Source organism: Cotesia typhae, unplaced genomic scaffold (genome assembly GCF_013202065.1).
Source record: "Cotesia typhae breed Kobodo isofemale line unplaced genomic scaffold, CoteBio_Ctyphae scaffold_152, whole genome shotgun sequence".
In the NCBI taxonomy this organism is placed as follows: Eukaryota; Metazoa; Arthropoda; class Insecta; order Hymenoptera; family Braconidae; genus Cotesia; species Cotesia typhae.
In genome coordinates, this window is record NW_027423776.1 from 1,239,096 (window position 1) to 1,263,675 (window position 24,580).

General features: G+C 29.4%; 1 protein-coding gene across 1 annotated transcript in view; it reads left to right on the top strand.

Moving 5' to 3' along the window:
- Positions 1–21,603, top strand: part of Kis (chromodomain helicase DNA binding protein kismet) — a 44,089-nt gene extending 22,486 nt beyond the window's left edge. The window contains 11 exon segments of the mRNA XM_074257400.1: positions 340–859; positions 918–1,007; positions 6,865–7,065; positions 9,732–10,146; positions 11,313–11,415; positions 11,418–11,450; positions 11,453–11,509; positions 11,512–11,595; positions 11,672–14,271; positions 14,665–14,964; positions 19,186–21,603. Of these exon segments, the coding sequence (XP_074113501.1) occupies positions 340–859; positions 918–1,007; positions 6,865–7,065; positions 9,732–10,146; positions 11,313–11,415; positions 11,418–11,450; positions 11,453–11,509; positions 11,512–11,595; positions 11,672–14,271; positions 14,665–14,964; positions 19,186–21,000 (6,218 nt within the window). The 3' untranslated portion in view covers positions 21,001–21,603.
- Positions 21,604–24,580: the final 2,977 nt, after the last annotated feature.

A 24,580-nucleotide genomic window follows, 5' to 3' on the forward strand; every position in this document is an offset into this window, starting at 1 on the left:
CAAAAAGTAGTTTCTTTATTTCATTTTAATTTTTAAGTTTTTCGCGTGAAAATTCCTTTTACTGACTCGTTATGAATTTTGGAATTGATAGATATTCATAAAATTACAGAGTTAATGTCATATTGTTTCTAATTTCAATAACATTTTTTTACTACATATTAATAAGATATTTTTATCGAAAGAATATAAAAGTATGAGTATAGTACGTGATTTTTCAAATATTTTCATACTATCGTTCAGACCAATCTTAAAAATGAAATATTTTTAAACATAGGAAAGTAGCTATCAATAATATATAATAATGTAATTTATGTACAATGTAATTTAATTGGTTTACAGGAAAAAAGAGACGTGACAAATTTGGTAAAAAAAATCGTAAAACTTGTGATGAATATGTACCTCGAGAAGGTGAAGTTGTGTATGGAAATTGGGCTCGAAGTGAATGTTTTAAAGTTGAACGAGGTTTATTAACTTATGGTTGGGGTCGATGGGAAGAAATTCTTCAGAATAGCCAATTTCGACGTGGTTGGCGTGATATTGACATTGAAGACTGTGCCCGAGTAATTTTACTTTTTTGTCTACGTTATTATCGTGGAGATGAGAAAATTCGCCATTTCATATGGGATTTGATAACGCCATTAGAAAATGGTCAGAAAGTTAAATCAGCATGTACTAGCACATGTAATAGAAATAATAGACAAAAAAAAAAGGGTCGTGTAAGAGAAGGCCGAGAAACACGTGGCTCCGGAGTAAATAGCGGACCTAATGATCCTAATCACTGGAGTCATGCTGAAAAATATGATGGAGATATTTTTTTGGAAAGTGCTTACAAAAAACATCTCAGCCGTCATGCGACTAAGTAAGTTCATCTATTGAAAATGATTGATCATTTACTATTAATTATTACTATTTTCTAGAGTTCTTCTACGTGTTCGAATGTTATATTATATCAAACACGAAATTATTGGTGATCTTGTTCAACACATATCTGATGGAGTTCATGTTAGGTTTGTAAAATTTCATTGTTTTATTTTTAATATCCTTTAAATTATTTATGCTTAAAAAAAAAACAGTAACATGATGAAAAAATTTTTTTTTTAATTTTTGTGACTTTTTAAATTCTTTTAATCGAAACGATTAAATTAGCATTTTGAAAACAGTTCAAGTTAACATATTTTTACATCTCTCGATAATGCTTGCAAATATCAACTCTTTTAAATAAATTTTAAAAGGTCTGTAAAAATTTTAAAAATAATTAAAAATTGAAATTTAAAAATATGTTACGGTAGTGCAAACGAAAGGACTACTTTTCTATCTTGTATAAAAATATGTTAATTTCTCATGTTTTAAGACATGTCACTAAAAATTATTTAAAAATAATCTACATATTATTTATTAACATTTATCGTTAAAGATAATCATCGGTTTCGAGAAATTTCCAATTAATTGTACAGCATATCTACTTTAATGAATATTGATGGTATAAAATTCTTTTTCGAGTGATTTAAAGTCAACAAATTGGTATTGGTGCAGGAAATTTTATTTCTAAAACATCGAGATAACTCTATAATTTTCAAGTAAATACTTAGCTTGGTCGAATTAACTATCAGATGTGAAATTCGGCGTAAATGTTGTACGTGTACTTGGCGCGTCACTTCATAAGGAAACTTAATAAGGAGATCCACGCAAAGTAGTCAAATATTTTAAAACCCTGAAAATTTTTAAATTCCATCTTCTGTTCTTTAAAGTCTTATATTTAACTTGGCAACATCGCTTATGTAGTTACCCGGCGCATAAATAACCGTAGTTTTTTAAATGCTATAAGATCTTAGTCATTTCAGTTAGACATTAAACATAATTTTTTTTTTAATAAAGTAAGTTAAAAATATAAAAATCTTAACTCAAAGCTGGAAATTATTTAATCGATGAGTAAGGAATATAACTTTATTTACAAGATTATATACATAAAATAATATATTTCTTTATAAAAAATTATACATAAGTGCACAATTTAAAAATTAATTATTAATTAATAATACAAATTTTCAAACAAATAATAAGAAATTAGAATACAATTTTTTTATTTTTTTTTCGCGCTCATCAAGTCTATCAACAATTGCCTTAATAGTTTTTTCATTTTTAGCTACTGATTTGCTTTCAAAATTCAGAAATCCTGTAAAAATAATCATTTATTAAATAATGCAAAAATGTAATAAAATACATGTAGTTTATTACATCAAATAAAAATCATACACTCATACACATGCTCCAAACCCAAGGGAAATAATCTTACATAGAAACAAGAAAGGATACAACCATAAACATAAATACATAAAATTTAATAAAGAAATTTGAAGCAATATTATGTTAATAAAATATTAAAAAAAAAAAAAGATCAAAAATAATAGCGAACATTCAATAGTTTTTATTATTATCTAAGGTAAAGTACCCAGTAGTTAAACAGGTTTCAAAGTAAAACGTATTTGATCCTACTTTTAATATAGAAAGATGTAATTATTAGTTCAAATTAGTGTTTTTCACGAAAATATAAACGATTTTGAATTGATTAAAGCGCAAAATAACGCAAATAATTGAATAATTATATTTTTACAATGTTTTTAAGATAGACTATGAAAGAAGTAGTAGTTGAACGATCAATTCTGACAAGCTGCAGTAGTTGAACACTCCGGGAGCAGTAGTTGAACAAGTAAAATATATGGCAATGGGCACACCATAAATTTTCAACGTTTCATTGAAAAATCAAAAGAATTATGACACATTATTGATTAATATGAAAAATACCGCTGAGAATATTTAATATATTGATTTTAAAATGAGAAATATTTGTATTTAAATTTTTAATGACATTTTTTATGAATAACAAAGCAAATTTTCAATTATAAATAAAAAAAACTCAATTCAAAACGTTCAATAATTTTTAACTACATTTATTTTTAGCTATAAAACTTATTTAATTTGCAATAATTGATATAAATCACAATACTGATCACTAGTCTATAAACCTATTGAGGTTAGAGTGGGGTTAAAATTATACGGCCTCAGCTTGTTCAACTTCTGGGTACCGCTTGGAAAATTTGGAGGTATAGTTGAACGCTAAAATTTAATATAAAAATTTTATTTTATGTCTTTGCAAAAAATATATAATATTAAGAAAAGACTGTTTTATTGGGTGGTACAATTTTTTTACTTAAAATGATGAAGTACCGTTTTTTTTTCTGATTGTTTGGTTTACGGTTTAGTACCAGTGTGGCCAGAACGTGCTCTTTTCTTACCCCCACTTTGTAGGACACTCTCATCTGACTACATTGAAAGCGGTACAAAGTGGGGGTAAAAATCGCACGATCTGGCCACACTGTTTAGTACCTTTTTCATGAAAAAATCGCATCTATCGGCTATTCTCAATATGTCAACTTTAAAGTTAGAAAAAATATAATTTTTTTGATTTATAATTGAAAAAACTTATAGAAATCAATTACTGTATCATTGAATAATTATAACATGTGAATATTACTCATAATATATATATGGATTTTCTATAACAACAATTCTAAAAGTCTGTTCAACTACTGGTCCCATTTTTAGAAGTGTTCAAGTACTGGGTACTTTACCTTAATATTGAAAAAAAAAAAATCAAATGAAAATTTTTAAATAAATGAAAGATAAGTTTTCTATTAATTGGTATTTATAAATATCAAAGTGTTTTCCATAGTAAAAACAGTTCATTGATAAAACTAATTTTCTGATTGAATGTTTGCTATTTATTATATTTTGAACCAACAAAATGAAATTTAAAAATAACAATAATCGCACAAAAAAGTACTTAAAAAAAAAAAAAAAAAAAAAAAAAAGAGATTCAGTTAATAACATTGAGTAATTATTGTACACTTACTCGTTTTTTAGATTCAACATCAATCGTCATTTTTGTTTCTAATTGACTGATTTTTGACAACTTTCATTAGCTACTGCTTTAAATACTGGAGTGACTAATTTTAAATACTTTTGAATCAAAAATCCAGTCACATGTGGAATATTTAATGCTGAAAGTATTGCATTTATGTGAGCTTCTCTAATGCCTGCAAGTTTTAAGAAAACGCGTAGAAAATTTTCCAAAATCCGCTTGCAAATTATGCCGGTTCATCTGAAACATGTTTACAAATAAATAAATTTTAAGGTTAGGAAACTCTTATGGTGTTGTCAAGTGTATATCGGTAATTCAGAGTGCTATATTTTTATTAGTTAACTGAATGTTCATAATTATTTAATGAGTAAATTTTTCGGAAATTTCCTCAAAAATGTTATTAATTAATTTTAAGATGCATAACAAAAGTATTTCTAAGTATTATTTTTTTATAGCCATTCTTTACACTAAGAGGGTACTTGGATCTCCTTAAATGGATTTTTCAATTAATGCTGTAGTAAATAACTATACTTGTTTAATTTTTTCGTTAATAATTTATATTAAAATTTTTTTTTCTCTCAAATCAAATTTTTTGAAGAATTATACCGATATATATTGTATGTAATTTGGTTGTGGTAGTTGAAGCATTTTATATATATATATATATATATATATATATATATATATATATATATATATATATATATATATATATATATATATATATATATATATATATATATATATATATATTGAAATGGTACTTTTCGGAAAGCTTGTGAACAACTGTAATTCCTTATTAAGATCAATGTTCAACGCATAAAATTTCTAATAAGAAGGATTTTCAATAGTTGGAATTACTTTTCAAAAATTCAACAAGCTCATTATTTTACAACAATTTACTAACATGACGAATCTAATTGAGTTCAAACTAGTAATTCAAACGTAGTGAAAAATTAAGAATCACAAAGCCGTAGAAATCCTTGTTATAACTAGCAAATGTTTAATTATGAATTTCTGTTGTATCTGACAATTTTAAGTTCAAAACAACAAAATTATCCAGTGAATTTTTCATTCTAAACTTACACTTGAAATTTGACTTTGTCATTTCAACTGCTTTGTTATTTCGAGTAAAAAAATTAAAAAAATTGCTAAGTATGATTTTTTTAACTCATAACTTTTGCTTTGTGGTAGTTGTTTTGTCTAAGCTTATACTAATACACCTGATACACAGAAAATTTGACGTGCGTCTATCTAATACTATCAGATAATACATGTCACCATTAATACGCAAATGTAATTCGTATAGTTTTTCGAAAACAAGGTAGTTAATAATTTTCTTTTATTTTTAAGATTTGTTGTTTTATTTACATTTAAGTAACTAAACATTTCAACGTAAAATGTTAGTGTTAAGAATACAAATATTTATAATTCATTATCAGCTGACATGTGTAACTTGCGTATTGCGTGCTCAATGTTATTGAAAATGCGTGGTAATCGTATTCTTGTGTCTTTAGCTAAAGTTTAGTGTACCAAAATCTCTTGTCTTACGCTCATGTATCAGAAACCTCTATTTTATATCCTAATCTTTAATTCTTTAAATAATTTTTAAAAATTATTCAGGTATTAAAAAGTTGTACTTTATTTTTCAATTTTTGATACTTTTAAATTGATTGAAAAAAAATTTCAACTTGCATGTAAATACATATTATTTCAAAACTGACTGACTTGTCAAAGGTGTATCTGCGAGTATAATAGCAATTAAGTAAAGAGTCTTATTGTTTGGTATAAATGTTTTTTAGAAACTAGAAGATTTTTTTCTCAAAAATGGAGTTAAAATATTTGACTCGTAATAGATTACGAATCACCTTCTGCAATTAGATAAAATAAATATTTTTTACTTTGAATTATTTTTAAGTTGCTAAATAAAATCCATTAATATTTGATCAAATTTATTTTCACATTTATTCGTGAATAAGTCATCGATAGTTCAATTATTGAATCTCACACGAAACTTTGTTTTTACCTATCAAGTAAGGAATTTACCTATACGAATGTGAATAATAATCATTCATAGTTAGGCTATCCTCATTTAGGATGTCTTTTTTTTTTACAATAGTTCTAAATTAGTTTGAAATTTTGAAAAATATTTGCAAAATTATAAGTATTTTAATCTAATCCAGGTTTTCTTATATACTAAAAATAGAACAATTTTTTGAAGTAGTGAGTATTGATATAAAAATATATAAAAAATTTACGGTGTTATAAATATATATTTATATATATATTATATATATATATATATATATATATATATATATATATATATATATATATATATATATATATATATATATATATATTCACAATACTATGTCATTAGCTAATTAGTTTTATGAAAACTTAATAGCTATTGTAAATATGTTGAAAATATAAAACTTGATAGTAATTTGTATTTTATAAATGGGAAAATGGTAATTTATCATTCAACCGATTAACCATTTAACTGATTAATCAGTTAACCGTTTAATTAATTTAACCAATTAATTAGTTAATTAGTTTAACCGATTAACTAGTTAATTATTTTAATCGGTTAATTTGGATTAACGAGTTAGCTAATGAACTAATCAACCTAGCTTAACTTTATGGCCGGTTTAGTCGGCCAAATTGTACAACACTAATATTTATTGAGACAAAAAGTAGTGGTTGAATCATAATATTATTCATACATACTATGAATTTGAAATTTTGATTATTGTACGGTCCAATTAGAAATTAAGATATCAACCCAAAATTTGGCATATTTTTTTTTCTTGATTTACTTGAAACCAAATCAGAACTATTGTAAAAAATAGAATACATCCAAAATAAAGATCACAAGTTGATACATGATCAAAATTGGCATGAATAAATTGGCAAAATTAGTAAATGACACCGCCCTACAGTGCATTGCGGATAGAACCTCCTCAATTACTGGAACAACCAACAAAATGGTGGGATTTGATGGCAGATAAATCATTAATAGTCGGATGCTACAAACATGGTTACGAGAATTACGATTTGATGAGGACCGACCCCACGCTTTCTTTCATTACCAGCTGCCCTCTCCTTTCCCAGTCTAAGATCAATCAAACAGAACAGACAAAGTAAGTACTCACCTATTTTTGTTGTTTTATAATTAGTGTGATTTTCCACAAATAAGCAGTCAGTATATGTTTAAAATATTAGAATATTTAAGTATAAATTAGTCACATAGATTTAATCATGTAAAAATCAAAATTTTTCGGATTATCTTAGAAAAATTATAACTTGACGAATACCGAACGAAATCTTGATTTCGATAAAAAAATTATAGTCTTCATAGAATCAAAGTTTTTTAGTTCTAGAAGATCTATTTGAATTAATATTAACAGAGCTATTAAATTGAGTAAATAGTTTTTCGATTGAGAAACATTTATTCTAAAATTACAATAAGACTTTTTGCATTTAAGGTAGTTGTATTGTTAAATACGTTTTCTAAAGAATTTTTTTTTTTTTAAAGACACTTTGGAAACATTTTTTACAATGACAAAGTAAAAATGAAATGAAAGTTTGAATTTTTAAAGTTAATTTCATTGCAATTTCCTTTTACATATTTATTATTTTTTGTATTTTATTCATTTATGTTTGATTTTATTAGAATCAATAGAAGGTTAACTGTGAGTAATGCTGTTTCTTGGTGAAATAAGAATTTATGTAAACAAAAAATTTTAAACGGAAGAGAGGATAAGGGTGGAAGGATATTTGGGTCAATGATTGTCCTAAGTGTTGTCGTCAGAGTCAATGTTGGATAGCCAAAATTTAATTTTTTTACTATAGAGAAGAAATATCATCTGATCATAAAATATAAAACTGTGTTGTTTTCTAGTACTTTAGAACGGTTAAGCTCTTTAAGTTTGTTGGTGATTTGGTTGATTAATGTAGTTAAAATATGTACTAGTTCCTCTGAGTTAGATCGTAGGTTTTGTCAGTTATGGAATAATTTCGAAGTTGATCAACGCATATAAATGAGGTGAGAAGCACTTACTAATAGACGGATTACAAATGTTATTCGATATTTTGATTCCTCAAATGATTTACAATTTAGTGATAAAAATAGGTTAGTTTCTAGATAGATGAATAGAAAGAGTATATCATAATGGATGGAGTTATAAGTTAACATTAGGAAGTGTTAATTTCAAAAATGTAAATATTAGTATGTAGCAGATTTTATCAGTTGAGTTTTATCTTGATTGCGTAATTAAGAGTGCAGATAATACTAAAACTAGTTTTGTGAAATAGAACAAGGGTGCCGTTTTGTTATTCACAATTCTTAGGTCTAAAATACCAAAGCAGTACCTGATACAAGGCATTAAATCGATCAAATTTTTGTAGACTTGTAATTGACTAGCCTAAAATTAGATTTTAAGCTTATAAAAGATGTTTAATACGCTTTATATAATTAATTTATTTTTCTAGATGGCTTTTACAGTTGCAGCATTACTTTTGAAGTGAGAAATTGAACAGAAAGTCAAGATAAATGTCTGATATTATTAATTGGTTTATGACATGGCCTTTGTAATAGATTGTGTCTTTTTTTGTTCTTTCTCGGCAGTCTAAGTTTCTTTAAAAGTCTTTTGAAATGAATTGTTAATCGTACTAATAAGCGAAGTAGAATATAAAGTCGATGACAATCTTCAGAATTTGGCTGTATAAAACGAGCAAGCAGAGTATCCAGTTATTGGTGGTGTTTTTGAGAAATTCGTAGGTTTTTCATTCTAAGCCTGAAGCATTACCCAGTTGACATTTATTTAAGCCTCGGAGAAGTTTGTCTAAAGTAATTTAGAGCTGGTATTATATAGGTCTATTAGTAAAATTATTATTAAGTAAAGTTAATACAGTATTAGGAAGGTAAATTGTTTTACAAAATATTTCCCATGTGTTAACTGCGATGTTTGACAGCTACAATGATGGTTTTCTAATACATTAAACTACTAAACGAATCCCCGAGTGTTTTTCATCTTAATTTCTTACGCAGCACTTTTTTTTCTTTCATTATTGATTTACAGATTTCATAAGATATTGATCTTTTCGATTGTTTTGAATAAATTGGTCTTCATTTTATTTAGATTGCGTTCTTACCGCCAAACTTTCATTTTTGTGAGTTGTTTAGACAAGGGATCCTGATTAGAAAGTATCAAGGGTGTTTTTTTCAAATAAGTATCATTTTTATCAGAAAATACTGAGTCTTAGAAGTTTGTGGTTAGAAAAATAGAATTGGAACGACAATTTCAGGAATAGAGAACTACTAAATGATTATTGTTTTTACGGAAAAATCTTTTAAGAATATACTTATGCATGCATGTAATGACGCAATTTTTGGACACAATTACGTTCATAATTTTGTATGGATATAATCAAATTTTTGACAAAAAAACTTGTGAAAACCACATTTGTTTTTGTTCTAATGAACGATTTCTGAAAAATTTATATTAGAGCTGATGGAATTATCTGTTATATAAACTAGTTTCAAAGAGACAATCCAAGCTAATTTAGAATTTAAGAATGCCATCTCAAGCTCAGAAATTTTTACAGTTTAAAAAAACGGTAACGATTAATGGGATGGTTCATTGAAAACCAAAGACGATCTATTTGTAGTATTATCGAAAATTTCCACAAGCGTTTTTTATAGCTCTCTGGTGATATGCGCTCATAGTAATTTATGATGGAAATTTTTTTGTGCATAACATTTGATTTGTTTCAAATAATTATAATTTTGTTTTTCTGCCCCCAGAGATGACAGTAATCTTGATCAAGATATCGATGACAATGAATCTTTAAGTATGTCAAAAGACTGTAAAGATTCCGATAAATTGAGCAAGGATGTGCAAAACGATTCGCCAACTTTAGCTAACAAACTAACACAAGATAGTTGTGCATTAGAAGCCAGCAACAGCCATGATGAGAACGAAGTTATACTCGACGATGAAAAAATTTGGCCATCTGTCGTAGACTTAAATACACGCTTACGTCGTATCATTTCTTCTTATCAACGAAGTGTTAGTAAAAAAGATGAAATAAGTAAAACTGTTCCAAAAGTTGGTAAATCAAGTGTAGATGTTGAAATAACTAATCCAACTGTAGCTACTACGGATCCAGCTCTCAATATACAAGGATGGGACTTGCAACAGCTCGCGATGTATCTTTTGGTTAGTATAATCGGTAATCTTTATCATTTTTAACTTGGCTGATTGTTGCCCTTTTTTAAACACAAAAGTTCGTAACTTTGAATAAAAATTGTTCTCGCAAAGGTGGAGCCTCCAATTTAAATATAAAGTATCTCCCGTTAAGCATTAAATGTTCTTCATTTGAATTACTTATGGAGGATTCTACGTAAAGTTGGATGATTTAAAAAACTTTTATTAAATAAATAAATCTAAACCGAAACTTTTTTCTTGTTTTTTCGTTTAATTTTTAGAGAAAAAATAATTCATAGTATTAATAATTAAAAATTTTTTTTTATTTGTTATCAAAAACTATTATTTTTTTAACCATCAATTTTCACTGTTGTGTGTTCTGTTTTTCTGTTGTTCTGAATTGATTTTTTGTTGATAACAATCGTTTAAATCATTACTTTTTGAGCACTCCAGAAACCCTAATAACAAAGATTTTTATCACCATGTGGATTTATTTAGCCTACTAAAATATACATCAGATTTAACGAAAAATAATATGATTTTTTTAAATAGTTGTTCAATAATTGATAAAAAATAAAAACTTTTTTTTTTTTTTTTTTTTTTTTTTTTTTTTTTAAATTAAAAAAAAATATTAATCCTCAGTGAAATTGAACCTCAATTTCAAGTATCCAAACCGTAATCTCTCTAGTTAAATTGCAGAAAATAATTAAATTGACCCCCATTATTTTTTTTTTTTTTTTTTTTTTTATGAAAAATGATGTAACTTAAAGACCTACACGTAAATTTAGGTTGATAGAATCTGGTGGGTATTTCAATTTATTTTTAAAGTAGAAATTAAAGAATTGAAAAGTAACTGAAAAAAAAAAATGAAATATTTTAACCTGCAATTGTTACATTTTTTCAATTTATAAAAGGCGGGTAGTAACTTATTTGAAGAATGATAAATTTTCTATTCATTTTCTAGATTAATTTTTATTATTTTTTTTTTTTTTTTTTTTTCATTTTTTTGGTTTTGCGACATGTGAAATCAGTGTACGAATTATTCGGACTTCATTGTGATGATATGCACTTTAAATAATTACTATCCTACACTTTATTCATCTATACTAAACTTTACCTGAAACATTCTTATTTATTACCATTTTTCAATTGTGCTTAATTATGAACTTATTTTATAGAAAATGGAAAGACGAGAAAAAATGGAGGCTATGGTCAAAGAGCGTGAAAGAAGTCGCGTTGAAGAACAAAAAGCTAAATGGTCTCGTCGAGAAGAAAACGAATTTTTAGAGTGATTTCTACTTATGGTGTTAATTATGATAGAAAAAGGCACAGTATGATTGGGTCAAATTCAAAAGTCTAGCTAAGTTTGATAAAAAATAGATGCTGATCTCACTGATTATTATATGTCTTTTCGAATAATGTGTAAAAAAGTTGCCAATATGAAAATGGCAGATGACGATGGTAAGTTTTTTGTTTTTCATTTATTGCTATTATTTCTTTCAAGGCAGTTTTATTGATTTGAATTATTTTTATTTAGATATTTTAGTAGATCAATTGTCTCCTTGTAAAGCTCGCCAAATACTCGATCGTGTTGATCTTCTCAGCAAAATTAGAGAAGAAATTTTATCTCATCCACATCTTGACGAACGGTTATGTTTGTGTCAGCCTTCAGGTGATACACCGGATTGGTGGATTCCAGGAAAACACGACAAAGAGTTATTGTTTGGTGCTGCAAAACATGGATTAGGGCGAACTGACATAACTATCCTTAATGACTTAGACTTTTCATTTCACAAAATTGTCGGTAAAAGTATATTTGGAACGACTCCATCTTCTTCAATGATTTTCAATAAAACAGAGAAACTTATTAAAGTTGAAAATAAAGACGATATACTCAAGTTCGATAAAAACGAAATACTTGTCAAACTTGAAAAAGGAGAAGGTACATTAAAAATTGAAAAAGTAGCGGTTAAAAAAGATAAAGATACGCTAAGTGATAAAAAATTAGAAGATAATGTTGATATTAATCAAGCCGAATTAACTATTGTTAAAACTGAAGATAAAATTGACGATAAATTTCCGAATAGTACATTGACTATTACTACCGTTCCAATCGCACCGCCTACAGAAATTAATAAAAATGAAGAAAAAGACACACTTATAACACCAACTTCTCATGAGAAGAAAAAAAGTGAGTCTGAGAATATTGAAAAAAATAATGAAGATTTAAAAATTGAAAATATATCGATAGACAAGAGTGAACGACCTGATGGTCACGAAATAAAAGATACTAATGTAATAAAAGAAATCAATAGTACAAATGAAAAATTAAAAGCTGACGAAAATGTTGATGAACCTATGGATACAAAAGAACATGAAGATGTTATATCTTCTGTGGATCCTGATAAAACTAATAGTGAATCACATGATCAAACTCCAGAAATAAAAGATCAAAATACAGAAATCCAAAAACCTAATGAAAATATGGAAATAGACATAGATAAATCTTCTGAACATTCCGATAATGGATCGAATATTACTAAAACCAAAAATGATTCAAATTCTGAGAAGTTGTCTTCAATTCCAGTTGATAATGAGAAAAATGAAACAAGCAATCAAAATCTACATGAGGCTACAAATAATGTAGAAGAGATCCAAACTGAAATAAAAATTGAATCTGATTCTGAATGTAAGCCGAAAATTTCAATTAGACTTTGTGAACTTCAATCAACATCTGAAGTAAATTCAGCTGATAAATTTGAAGATTCACAGATCAAAAATGATACAAAAACAAAAGTGGATGATATTGTAACCACTAAAACAGACGTTAAAAAAATTTTTGATGCTGAAGACAAATGTAGCGTTCAGGCAGCCGAACTCAAGGCCATGTTTCCTGATTTAGAAGTTATACAGCCTCTTTCGAGATTGACGCAAATTGATACTTTTGTATTACGGGATAAAACAGTTGATTTTCCAGAGTCGAATGTAGCTCAGTTTTTCACTCATAATTATCAAGCTTCACTCAAATGGCCTAAAGAGCACGCTATTGAAGCTCGTTTGATGCATATCGTTCACGCAATTGAACACAAAGAGTGGCCTGTTGCAATTAATTTTACGGCTGGAGATGAAGTAGAACCCATTATTAGTGAAAAGGATATTTCTGAAGTAATAACAATTACAACAGATCATGGAATTTCACGGGCGGTTCCTAGTTTAAATAATTTAGCCGTAACTAAAAAAAGGAAACGACACATCGCGATTGATGTAGAAACTGAGCGAGCTAAATTACATGCATTGTTGAATAATAGTCATTTATCATCTCAATTATCATCAAGTTCTTCAAGTTTAAGTAAGCCTACGATATCTTCTAATAATTGGGATACCAATGAAGACAATGCAAATGATGAATCTCGGCGAACAATAACACTTCAACCGCCTCCAGCGCATCAGCATGTTCGTACTCCTAGTATACCATTTGAAATAAAATATTCGACTACTGGTAAAACTACTATTATTCCTGGTACTTCAAGTACCTTAACACCAATCGATTTATCATCTAATTATACAAAAAGTGTTAACGATTCAAATAAAGATATTATGAATGAAGTTCAAGACTTTTCAATGCCTAGCAAAAATAAACAAAATAATAGTAATAAAGGTAAATTAGACAGTATGCTCGATAAACTGATGAAAAGAAAAAATTGCCCTATCGATGAACCTATCATTGGTAAAGAGAAAAAGCGAAAAAAACTTGATGAAATTGTTTTAGGACTTAGTGCTGCAAAAGAGCAACAAGAAAATAGTCATTACATGGAGTATATTAAAAAAAATACAATTACACCCAATGTGACGGTAACACCAGCTTCTGTTTCTGCAGGATTCCCCCATTCTGTAGCAACCGGACAAAAACCATTTTCTATAACTGTTACATCAGTTCCAACATCACGAACGTCTGGATCCTCATCAACTTTACCGACATCTTCGTTACATTCCCACAAAGATAATTTTTCGGTTTTTCTGAGTCAACCTGAACAGCAAAATCGTGATTTGAAAAAACAAGAAATATATCAAAGTCAATTATCAGAACGTCAACATCAGCAGCAGCAGCAGCAGCAACAACAACAACAACAACAACAACAACAACAACAACAACAACTAAAACAACACCAAAAACAACAACAACAGCAGCAGCAACAACCACCCCTCAGCAACAACAACAACTAAAACAACAACAACAACAACAACAACAACAACAACAACAACAACAACAACAACTAAAAACAACAACAACAACAACAACAACAACAACAACAACAACAACAACAACAACAACAACAACAACAACAACAACAACAACAACAACAACAACAACAACAACAACAACAACAACAACAACAACAACAACAACAACAACAACAACAACAACAACAACAACAACAACAACAACAACAACAACAGCAACAACAGCAAGAACAACAACAACAACAACAACAACAACAACAAAAGCAAGGTTCACAACAATCACAACATCAGCAGCAAACGTTTAATTCAAGTCATTTGTCATCTAGTGGCCATCGCAAGAGTTATGAAGCTATGATTGCAGACATAAATAAAGTTGCTGAGTATTCTTCAAAAATTAGTTCATATTCTCATGAAGCTAAAGTTAACAAATGGCTTGCCGAACAAACAGCAATTTCTGAACAACTTGGAGCTGAATATCTTAATACCCCCAGAAGACGTCGACCTCGAGTTGATCCATCCCTTCTTGACTGGAAAAAACTCACTGGAGAAGAAAATGTTGCTGTAGTCAACAGATTAACTGGAAAAAAGGTAAAAATTTTATAGATGATTCTCTACTTGTCGATCATTCTTATGTCAGAAAAAAAAATTAAGAATATAAATTAGATAGAATTATTAACTTATAATCGATAAGTTGCTCATAATCACAACTAGCCAAAAACAATGAAAATGATTTTCTCTACATTATATTAAGTTCAAATAAATAATTGTTCACACTGCTTCAGTTCTTCAGAGTTTCGCTTAATCAACTAACGAAAAAAAAAAATTTGAAAAATGGTTGGCCCTGGAGGGCATCTCTGCAACTTCCCGCTAGTTTCATATCTAAACGCTTGAAATTGCACTTATTACGATTTTGAGCTCTTCGAGCTCAAAGATGCAATTTAGGTTATTTTAAACTTGAAGAGCTTAAAGAAATAGCTTTTCTATGCTTTTGCGATCTTCGAGCTTGAAAGTCTAATAGGAGTTTGACACAACACTATTTTTAAAATTTTCAAACCGCAATAACTTTTGAAGGAATGAACTAATTTTCACGAGGTTGGCAGCATTTGACGCAGTTTTTTCAGTCTCATGAAGAATTTTTAAGTTTAGAATGATTGAACTAGGAATTTCGGAGTAATTCCGAAAAAAACCTTTTTTTTCGTTCACGGTATTTATCGAACGAATCAACCAATTTTGAACGGGCTGACGTTAATCTTTTCACGGTTAAGAGCTGATTAGTTTTTGTAATCGATTTTTAAAGCCGTTTCAAAGTTATTACAAAAAAAACCACATTTGAAAAAAATTTTTTTAGTAGTTTTTTTGAGACTTTAAATCCACCGGTCCGATTTGATCCAAATTGTATTCAAAATCTAAGTTTGGTCAAGCCTTTTCGAATGGCACTGAAACGGAATTTATTCTCTTATTGGTCACTCCTGTTATTTATTTAGGGCGCCACTGGATTTTTATTCGTAGTATTCAGAAACTGGACCAGAGCATAGAGTAGTTCTACAGGATCGTGAGAGATTGCTAGGAAGGAAACAAAAACCAACAAAAGAAATTCATTTTAAAAACTTATTTTTTTAACCAATTTTTTTACGATAATAAAACCCCGGTTTAAAATTTCCAATAGGATCCCATCTAAAGCGACAAAAGCCACTTAGAAACCCATAAATTTTATTATTTTCTAAGTGGTTTTTGTCGCTTTTGATGGGGTTTTATTGGAGTTTTTCAACAGGGACCCATTGTAAAATAATTAACGCTTAACTCTAACTCTTATTCCCTTTACACCTCCTACCTGGGCGTCTATGTAAAGGTTTCTAAGTGTGCCCAGGAAACAGAGGAAGATACCATGAATCCCTAGGCAACACTGTAATTGTACTCACACCCACACACACACTATTATTAATTCAAATACACAAAATATTTTTCCGGTAATTTTACAAGTTAAATTCCAATCCAATATAAATTAATTTCCCAACTAAAATCCGATTAACTAATTTGCCTAAATCCATTTATTCCAATTTATCCTAATCCAGATTTCTAATTAAAATTCTTAACTAATTTATTGCCGTGGTCTTAATAATACAACAACAAATATTTAATAACAAGAGGTCTTTGTATCTTGAATTAATAAATTAAAATCTGACGACAGAGGTCTTAACAATCTGCCGACAATGTGTTTGTTAAGTCCGAGATTTTACAAATTTATTTCTATTTATTTTGATTTCGTCTAAATAAGCTTTCCAGAATTTTTTAAATTAACTTTACTAAATTATTTTAATTTTGTCCAAATTATTTTGTCAGAATTTACACATTAATTTACTTGATTTAAATTTCTGAATTAAGAATTTGTCAATTGATTTTATTTGATTTAATTTTGACTAAATTATTTTACTTGTTCCTGAATAACTGAGTTTATTTTCTTTCGACTAAATTATTTTATTCTACTTTCTTTTGTGTTACTTGAAACTCAGAATTTTATTTTATTTTAGAACTGAGGATTATATTTTTCTTTATAACACACTGAGGTTTGTCTCGACCTTGCGTGTCGTCTACTCAGCGTTTTAGTGCAAGATAAGATGGCCGACTCCCAAACTTTTGTCGATTTTTTTTCCAAACGAAATTTGCAAGTGTTTTATTTTCTACTTACAGCTAAATAATTTAAGCAACCATCTTAACAATTATTTTCTGGTTCTAACTTTTACTTTTGTGTTATTTTACAAAATTAAAATTTATTCTAAATCATTTGTGTTGATTTTAATTAATTTTCATTTCTAACGATTTTACTAAAACTTTTTACTGAACTATTTTACTAATTTTAATCTCCACAAAATTAAACTGATTTTACTCAGACTCAATTACCAAAGCACAATTTTTCACGTGACACCGAAATCATGAATTAACAAACTAAAATAATTCCTAGTAAAATTAATCCAGACTCTGCCTACGTGTTTAATTAATAACCCGAAATAATTCCTGGTATTATGAATTGATAATTCAGTTATTTAATTCTGATTTGTTCTTAAATTCGTTCTGAATTTTGTTTTGACTTTTATTCGGACTTTATTCTAAATATTTTATTAAACCTAATGATTGTGACCGAACGCGAAATGGCGATGACCTTCAGCCGACATGAGGGCCTGGCTGATACCGCACACCAGAAGAATTATTCAGACATGACATTTGTACCTGGAGTCCTTTTAGTTTTATTTGCACTCTCTCAGTGAGCTGCAACTCCTTGTCTTGGTGCTGTCAATTTTTTCTCGGTGAAGTATTCTGCTTGGCGGCAACGACTTCGGTCACCGCGTCACATACTCCTCGATAATTATTTCACCTGTAACTGCAAATTAGCATTAGTACTTATTACAATTTAGGATTAATTCATGCAAGCTGTCATGAAGGCCTAGCAAGCAATAAATTAATAAATTTTCATCGCTTCGTTCCACTTTAGTCGAGCGAAATAAAATAATTACCTGAGTTAAAGAATTTTTACGCGTGTTGTGCAGCTAGGCTGTTCGGTCACAATAACTCTTCAGGATTTTGTCAGTGCGTTTCTTTCTTCCTCTGCTCTCCCCACTTTCACTACGCCGACACCTTCACCTTTGGGACTTACTTACTAGTCTCGAACTATGACTATGAGGCCTTAAGATCACAGCGCTCTGTGATCCGTTGATAGTCATAATTCATAACTAAATTTGTCATTAAAGACAAATTTTGGGAACTGGGGAAATAAAGGATAAAGGGGAAAGGGGGGGTCTTTACTCAATAGGAATTTACGGTAACTGAAAAGATATAATTCGGACAGCCCAGACCGGGACTCGAATCCGAATCATTTGGTTACGCGCCAAAGGCTCTACCAGTTGAGCTATCCGAGACACTGTCCGTAACTAAATGAGTGCGAATAAAAGGGCTTTTAACGGGAAACGATCACTCCGTTACAGCACTAACCGCGATGAAATCGGTCGAGCCGTTTAAAAGTTATAAGCGGTTCACACACACACACACACACACACACACACACACACACACACACACACACACACACACACACACACACACACACGCGCGCGCATATACACTTACATATACATACATACATACATACATACATACATACATACATACATACATACATACATACATACATACATACATACATACATACATACATACCTACATACATACATACATACATACATACATACATACATACATACATACATACATAGTGACAACCTCCCAGGGGTAGTCAGGAAAGCTTCCTGTGACCTTAAAACGTCGAGATCTGATGAAAACTCGATTTTTGCAATACGGGGCAAAACCATTAACTTCCCGATTTTTGAAAATCTTAGATTTTCTTAGCGGGATGTTAAAAAAAAAAAAAACTTTTATAAACTTAAAATCTATTAGAAATTATCGTTATTCTATTGAAAAGTTGATTTACATGTTTTGTGTACTTAAATCTCTCAGATTGCATGAACATTAAAACTTACATATTTTAAATTTGGAACTAACATAAATTACGATAAATTAATAGAGTAGTCAATATGAATATGCAGTATGGTACAGTATTATTAGACTTATATTGTAAAATTAATATAACTTTAGCCAATAATGTGCTTTACTATGCAATATGATATAACATCGAAACAATAATTACTAACAATACACTAATCCGTAATCCATCAATACACTCATTATCAATAAGATTCAATAAGTTTAATTTCGATAAATGTTAATATCACATGTAAAATAATAAAATTTTGTTTACAGGTAACTGGAAGTAAAGCGCCTCAATTGAAAAGACTTGGTCAATGGTTGATGGAAAATCCAATATTTGACGTTGATCCTAAATGGGCTGAACTTGTTAAGGAACGTGGAAACCTTCCTCATGATCTGCAAAAACGAGTTCCAGGCTTAGAACGAAGCAACAATAAAGGAAAAAGCCCTGGAAGGCCACCTATGCTGCCAAGTCCAACAAGCCAAGCATCTTCGAATCCTTCTAATCTTACTTCTACTTCGATAGCGTCACAATTAAATTTCCCTGGTCTTAGTAATTCTCTTCTATCGACGTTGTCTATGAGTAACTTTGATCCCAAAAATAATCCACTTCTTATGCCATTTGGCAGTTTACCGAATCTTGGTGCATTAGGAAGTCTTGGAAATATTAGTAATATGAACCTCACCAATTCGTTTTTTGCGAATCTTGCGGGTCTCGGATTACCATCTCTGAGTGGTATGGAATCTGTTTTGAGTGCTTCTACAGCTTCTAGTTCAGCGGAAACAAGTACAGTGACTACAACCGCAAAAAATATTGGTTCTATAATGAGTAGTAATAGCAGCTCTGGCAATTCCTCCAAATCCCGGTCAAAAATAGATTTAGCAACAAGTAAAGTTTCAACATCATCTACTGCATCTTCATCATCTTTACCAACAACGACACCATTTCCATTCTTTTTCCCAAATCCAAGTTTATTGTATACACCATTAGGATTGGGAAGTTTAAATCCTTTTTCCATCCAACCGAGCGGAGTTTCTTCTGCGTATGAAAGTCTTGCACTTCTTAATTCATCTGCGTCCAATGTATCATCATCAAGAAAGTCAGCTACTTCAATAAGTAATCCTCGTCAAAAAGATTTTTCAATCGATTCTACAAAGAAAAAAGAGTCGGAAAAGAAAGTTGGCTCATCTTCAAATTTGCCTTTTAGATATCCTATTGATTCTACGTTAATGTTACAGCAGTATGCTGATTTGACTTCTCATAATGATGATAAAAAATCTTCAGAATCAGAAAAAAAAGACAATAGTGACTCAATTGATATTTCTGATCTACCTGTACGTTTAGATAAAAAATCTAAAGAACTTGAAATAAAAGGACCTTTAGATCTTTTAAATAAATCAAATGTTGAGCTTTCAACAAAAAGCCAACACGTGGATGACTTACATAAATCTCATAAAAGAATTCGGACGTATGAACATCCAATGAATGAGCAACCGATACCTTCGTCGTTGGAAGTTACATTCGAGCCGGTCCAAAAAAAATTTCGAAGTAGTGAATTGGAAGTTTCTAACATAACTCCAGTAAATGAATATGGTTTGGAGCTTGAAACTGTAACAAAACCATTATCTGTAACAACTAAATCTCAATCATTAAATTTACCGCTTCAAGTAACTCCAACTTCAATGGAATCATTAAAATCTACCCTTCATTCGACTTTGACTTCATCGTCAGGAGTATCACATCTATTACAAGAAGAACCTAGTAGTAAGTCGTTTAATGCATCTAACGATGATAATAAAGGTCCTATAAGTTCATTACAGAGTCCTGATCCAGATCCAACAGATAAATTAAAATCGGATCTCAGTAGATCTAACAGTTTCGTTGAATCTGAAGAAGATCTTAAAAGTCTGAAAATGGTTCATAAAAAATCGAAAAATGGAAAAAAAGTGGTAACAGAACAACCAGTAGAACGAAAGAATCTTCGTTCTAGTGCTGGAAGACAAGCCCGAGCAGCAGCAGAAAGACAAGCCAAAATGGAGGGTGAGCAGCTTACCTCTGACCAAGAAAGTCAACTCAGTGGAAATTGAAAAGAAAAAACATATATAAATAGAATTAGAGAACATCATTTTAGAGTTTAATATTAAAATGATACTTTAAAAAAAAAAATAAACAAATAAAGACGCGAACATGCTAAGAAAATAACATCTTACAATTTAAGTTTAACAGTAATTGTATGGATATTTGTGATTTTCAATTCCAATTTAATCAATAAATACATTGAAGAAAACAAATTATACATCGCAATAGTATTTTATAGCATACTTTATGTAGTAATTGTCATTTAATTATTATAGTAGTGATAACATTCATGAAATATTAATTCTACAACTATTAAGTATACTTTTTTTAATCTTTTTGATTTTTGACAAGGGAGTGTTTTATATATTACTAAAACATAATATACGATTGTATGCATAATATTATGACCATTTTATTGATGAAAAATATGTAGAATAGTTTAAAGACAAAAATGAAATGTACATATTGAAAACAATCTACTTAGAATAACTTAAACGAAAAAAATTGTGTACTGAAGAATGTATATAAAATCATACAATGTACTTTATTTAGATTAAATAATAAATGGCTTCTTTTGTTGTTTGCAAATATACGAAGCACATAATATATTACTCAAAGTACTATGAATTTCCATAATCGTATTTTTTTTTTTTTTTTTTTTTTACAATTAAATATAAAGGTTTGTCAAACTTAATGAATTTATTTTTAAATTTATTATTATTATAAATCAATTATTAAATAAAAACTCATTGCACAAAAATTAAGTAGAAGAGTTGTACATTTAGATTTTTCGTAGCTGCTTTTTTATTTATTTATAATTGGGTGAGAAATAACATTTTGATAAAAACAGAATTACTCAGTAATTATATTTTCAGAAAATCTAGTTCTAAAGGAAGTAATGAGTTCAATATTATGATAAAAAGTCGAATAATTACCGAAGAAAAAATAAACAGACATGAAAAATGATCAGGCATGATCAGACCTGATTAGGTCTGTACATGTCTGATCAAGTACGTTCATGACCGGGAAAATATTTTCGCGGATAAAAAAATAATTTGAAAAAGAAATTGAAAGATTGGCTTCTCGAAACTGAATATTATGTTTGAAACTCATTACAAATTTAGAAAAAAAAAGTATAATTCGAGTCTTCTCGTGTCGAAAACTGGAACGATGATTTATAAATTTATAAATTTAACATAAACTCATGAAATTAAAGATTTCTTTATAGTTAATAAAATTTAATGCATTTATTTTGGGTGACAAATTCGGAGAATGAGTTATTGTTTAGAGTTCGTGAAATAGAAATAATTATCAAAACAACATCAAGTATACGTAAAATAGATCGTGATTCAAAGACATTTTTTATTCACGTTTGGTATAGCATTACAGGAAAATCTCCTGACGAATGATTAGATGATCCGAGTTCGATTCCCGGTCTGGGCAATGTGATTTTACACTGATTTTTTTTTTTTCAATATTATCATATACGCGAACATTTTACGAGCTTAATACCGATTATTCTGGGTAAATTAACTTATTTTGTTACATCGGATTCCTATAATGAGACGGTGAATCGACCGCAATGAGCTAGTTTTATGCTAGTTCTATGCGGGTGAATTAATGGTCAAATGTCGGTAAAATCACCGTGAGTTCACCCGTAAAAAAAGGTATTTCTCGGATCTTCAGTCGATAAGTCAACAGTCAAAATTTATTCACAATGATACCTGATAAAGACCGTCAAATCACTTCATATAGACTAATGTTTGACTGCTGTTTAAGGTAGTACTACCGGTTTTAGAATTGACGTTCAGAATTTAATAAAATTTGGCAAATTGGTACTTTATAATATCATAATTAAGCAGTAAAATTTTTGGAAGCCTGGCGAGTCCTGAAAAAAAGATATCAATATTTACATATTTTTGCCTTTACCATTGATCCTTATGGAAAATCACAGACTTTATTTTATTTCACAAAACTGGACGTTCAGATTCTAATAAAAATTAAGACAACCAGAGAAAATAACATCTAGAACATATTTTATAACAATCAGTGTGGTTTCCGAGCATATGAGAATATTTATTGATAAAAAACATTCAAAATTTATCTCTGTCTCTCTTTCTTCAACGTGATTGAGTATAGGGAAATCTACTACGTTAATCAAATAAGGTTAGGCTTTGGGATTTGACTCCTGTGGTAACGGTAGTACTACCTTAACCGTGAATTGGCCATATTATAACCGTGGCGTTGAAACCGCAAGGGCTTTCATTTGAATATCCACATCAATTCTTTCATACATTTATGTATATTATATATATGTATGTATGAAAAATATATCAAAATGCATGTGGATACTCAAATGAAAGTTCTTGATGAGTGTAACATCAGGATGAACTTAGATTTTTAAAAATATCAATAATTAATAAATATGACCTCGTATCGTGAAATATTGACACTTTTAACGATATAAGCTCATCGCGATATTACATTCATCGAGACCTTTAATTTAAATACCCACATTAATTTCTCATGTATTTCATATATATATTATAGGAAAAATATATCAAAAATGCGTCTGGGTACTCAAAAGAAAGCTCTTGATGAGTGTAATATCGGGATGAGCTTATATCTTTAAAAACGTCAACAGTTAAAAAAGTACAGTGCAATTTGACAAAAGTCATTGATTGATAAAGCAAAATTTTATTTGTATATAGTTCACAAGTCACAACAGTCACATAGGGACTGCAGGATTGCTTGTAATAATAATAATGTAATGTAATTTATTAACTGACTGTAGGACAACGTCCCCTAACAGCCAAAAGATACATAAAGTATTACAGAGTGTGAATTTTTATTAATATATATAATAGCATAATTAAATAAAGATATTTAACATTTTTATAAAGATAATTTCCGAAGAAGAAAATGTTCATTATTTGGTCTCTTATCATCAGTACGTATTCGAAGTTAAACTTATCAAAAAGAAGGAAATAATTAGGATAAAGTTCAAAAAGTAACATGACATCAGGCACTATTTTTTTTTTTTTAAAGTCTATTAACAGTCAAGAATTTCACAGCATCACTACCGAGTTTTTACTGGCCGAACAATGGACCCAAGACTTCAGCCTGTTCAATTCTGAGCAGATGATTATAACAGCGGGTTTTAAACTCCCTCAAGGTTGCGGCACTTGAAACAGCAGGTGGCAATGAATTCCAAAAGGCAACTCCAAGCACGAGGAAGGAGTTTTGATATGTTGATGTACGTGGAATCGGCGCTATGAGCGCATCAGTTCTATTGTTGTCCCGGTGCCTAGCAATGTTAGGATTTGGCCTAATGTTCCGGCTTAGTAACGCGTTTTTACCGAGCATTAATATGCCATAGAAAGCACAGCCAATTAAATACAATCGGCGATTCAGGGGTGAAAGCCATTCAAGTTCAGGCCGAGGGCCATTTATAAGCGCCCCAAGTGGCCTCCGCAGCAAAAATCTGATAGTTGTTTAATGCTACTGCTAGTTTCTTTTCCAAGCTCAAGTTCAAGTTCGTCAGCACAATTGCACAATAATCAAAAATCGGTAGGATTAAGTTGATAA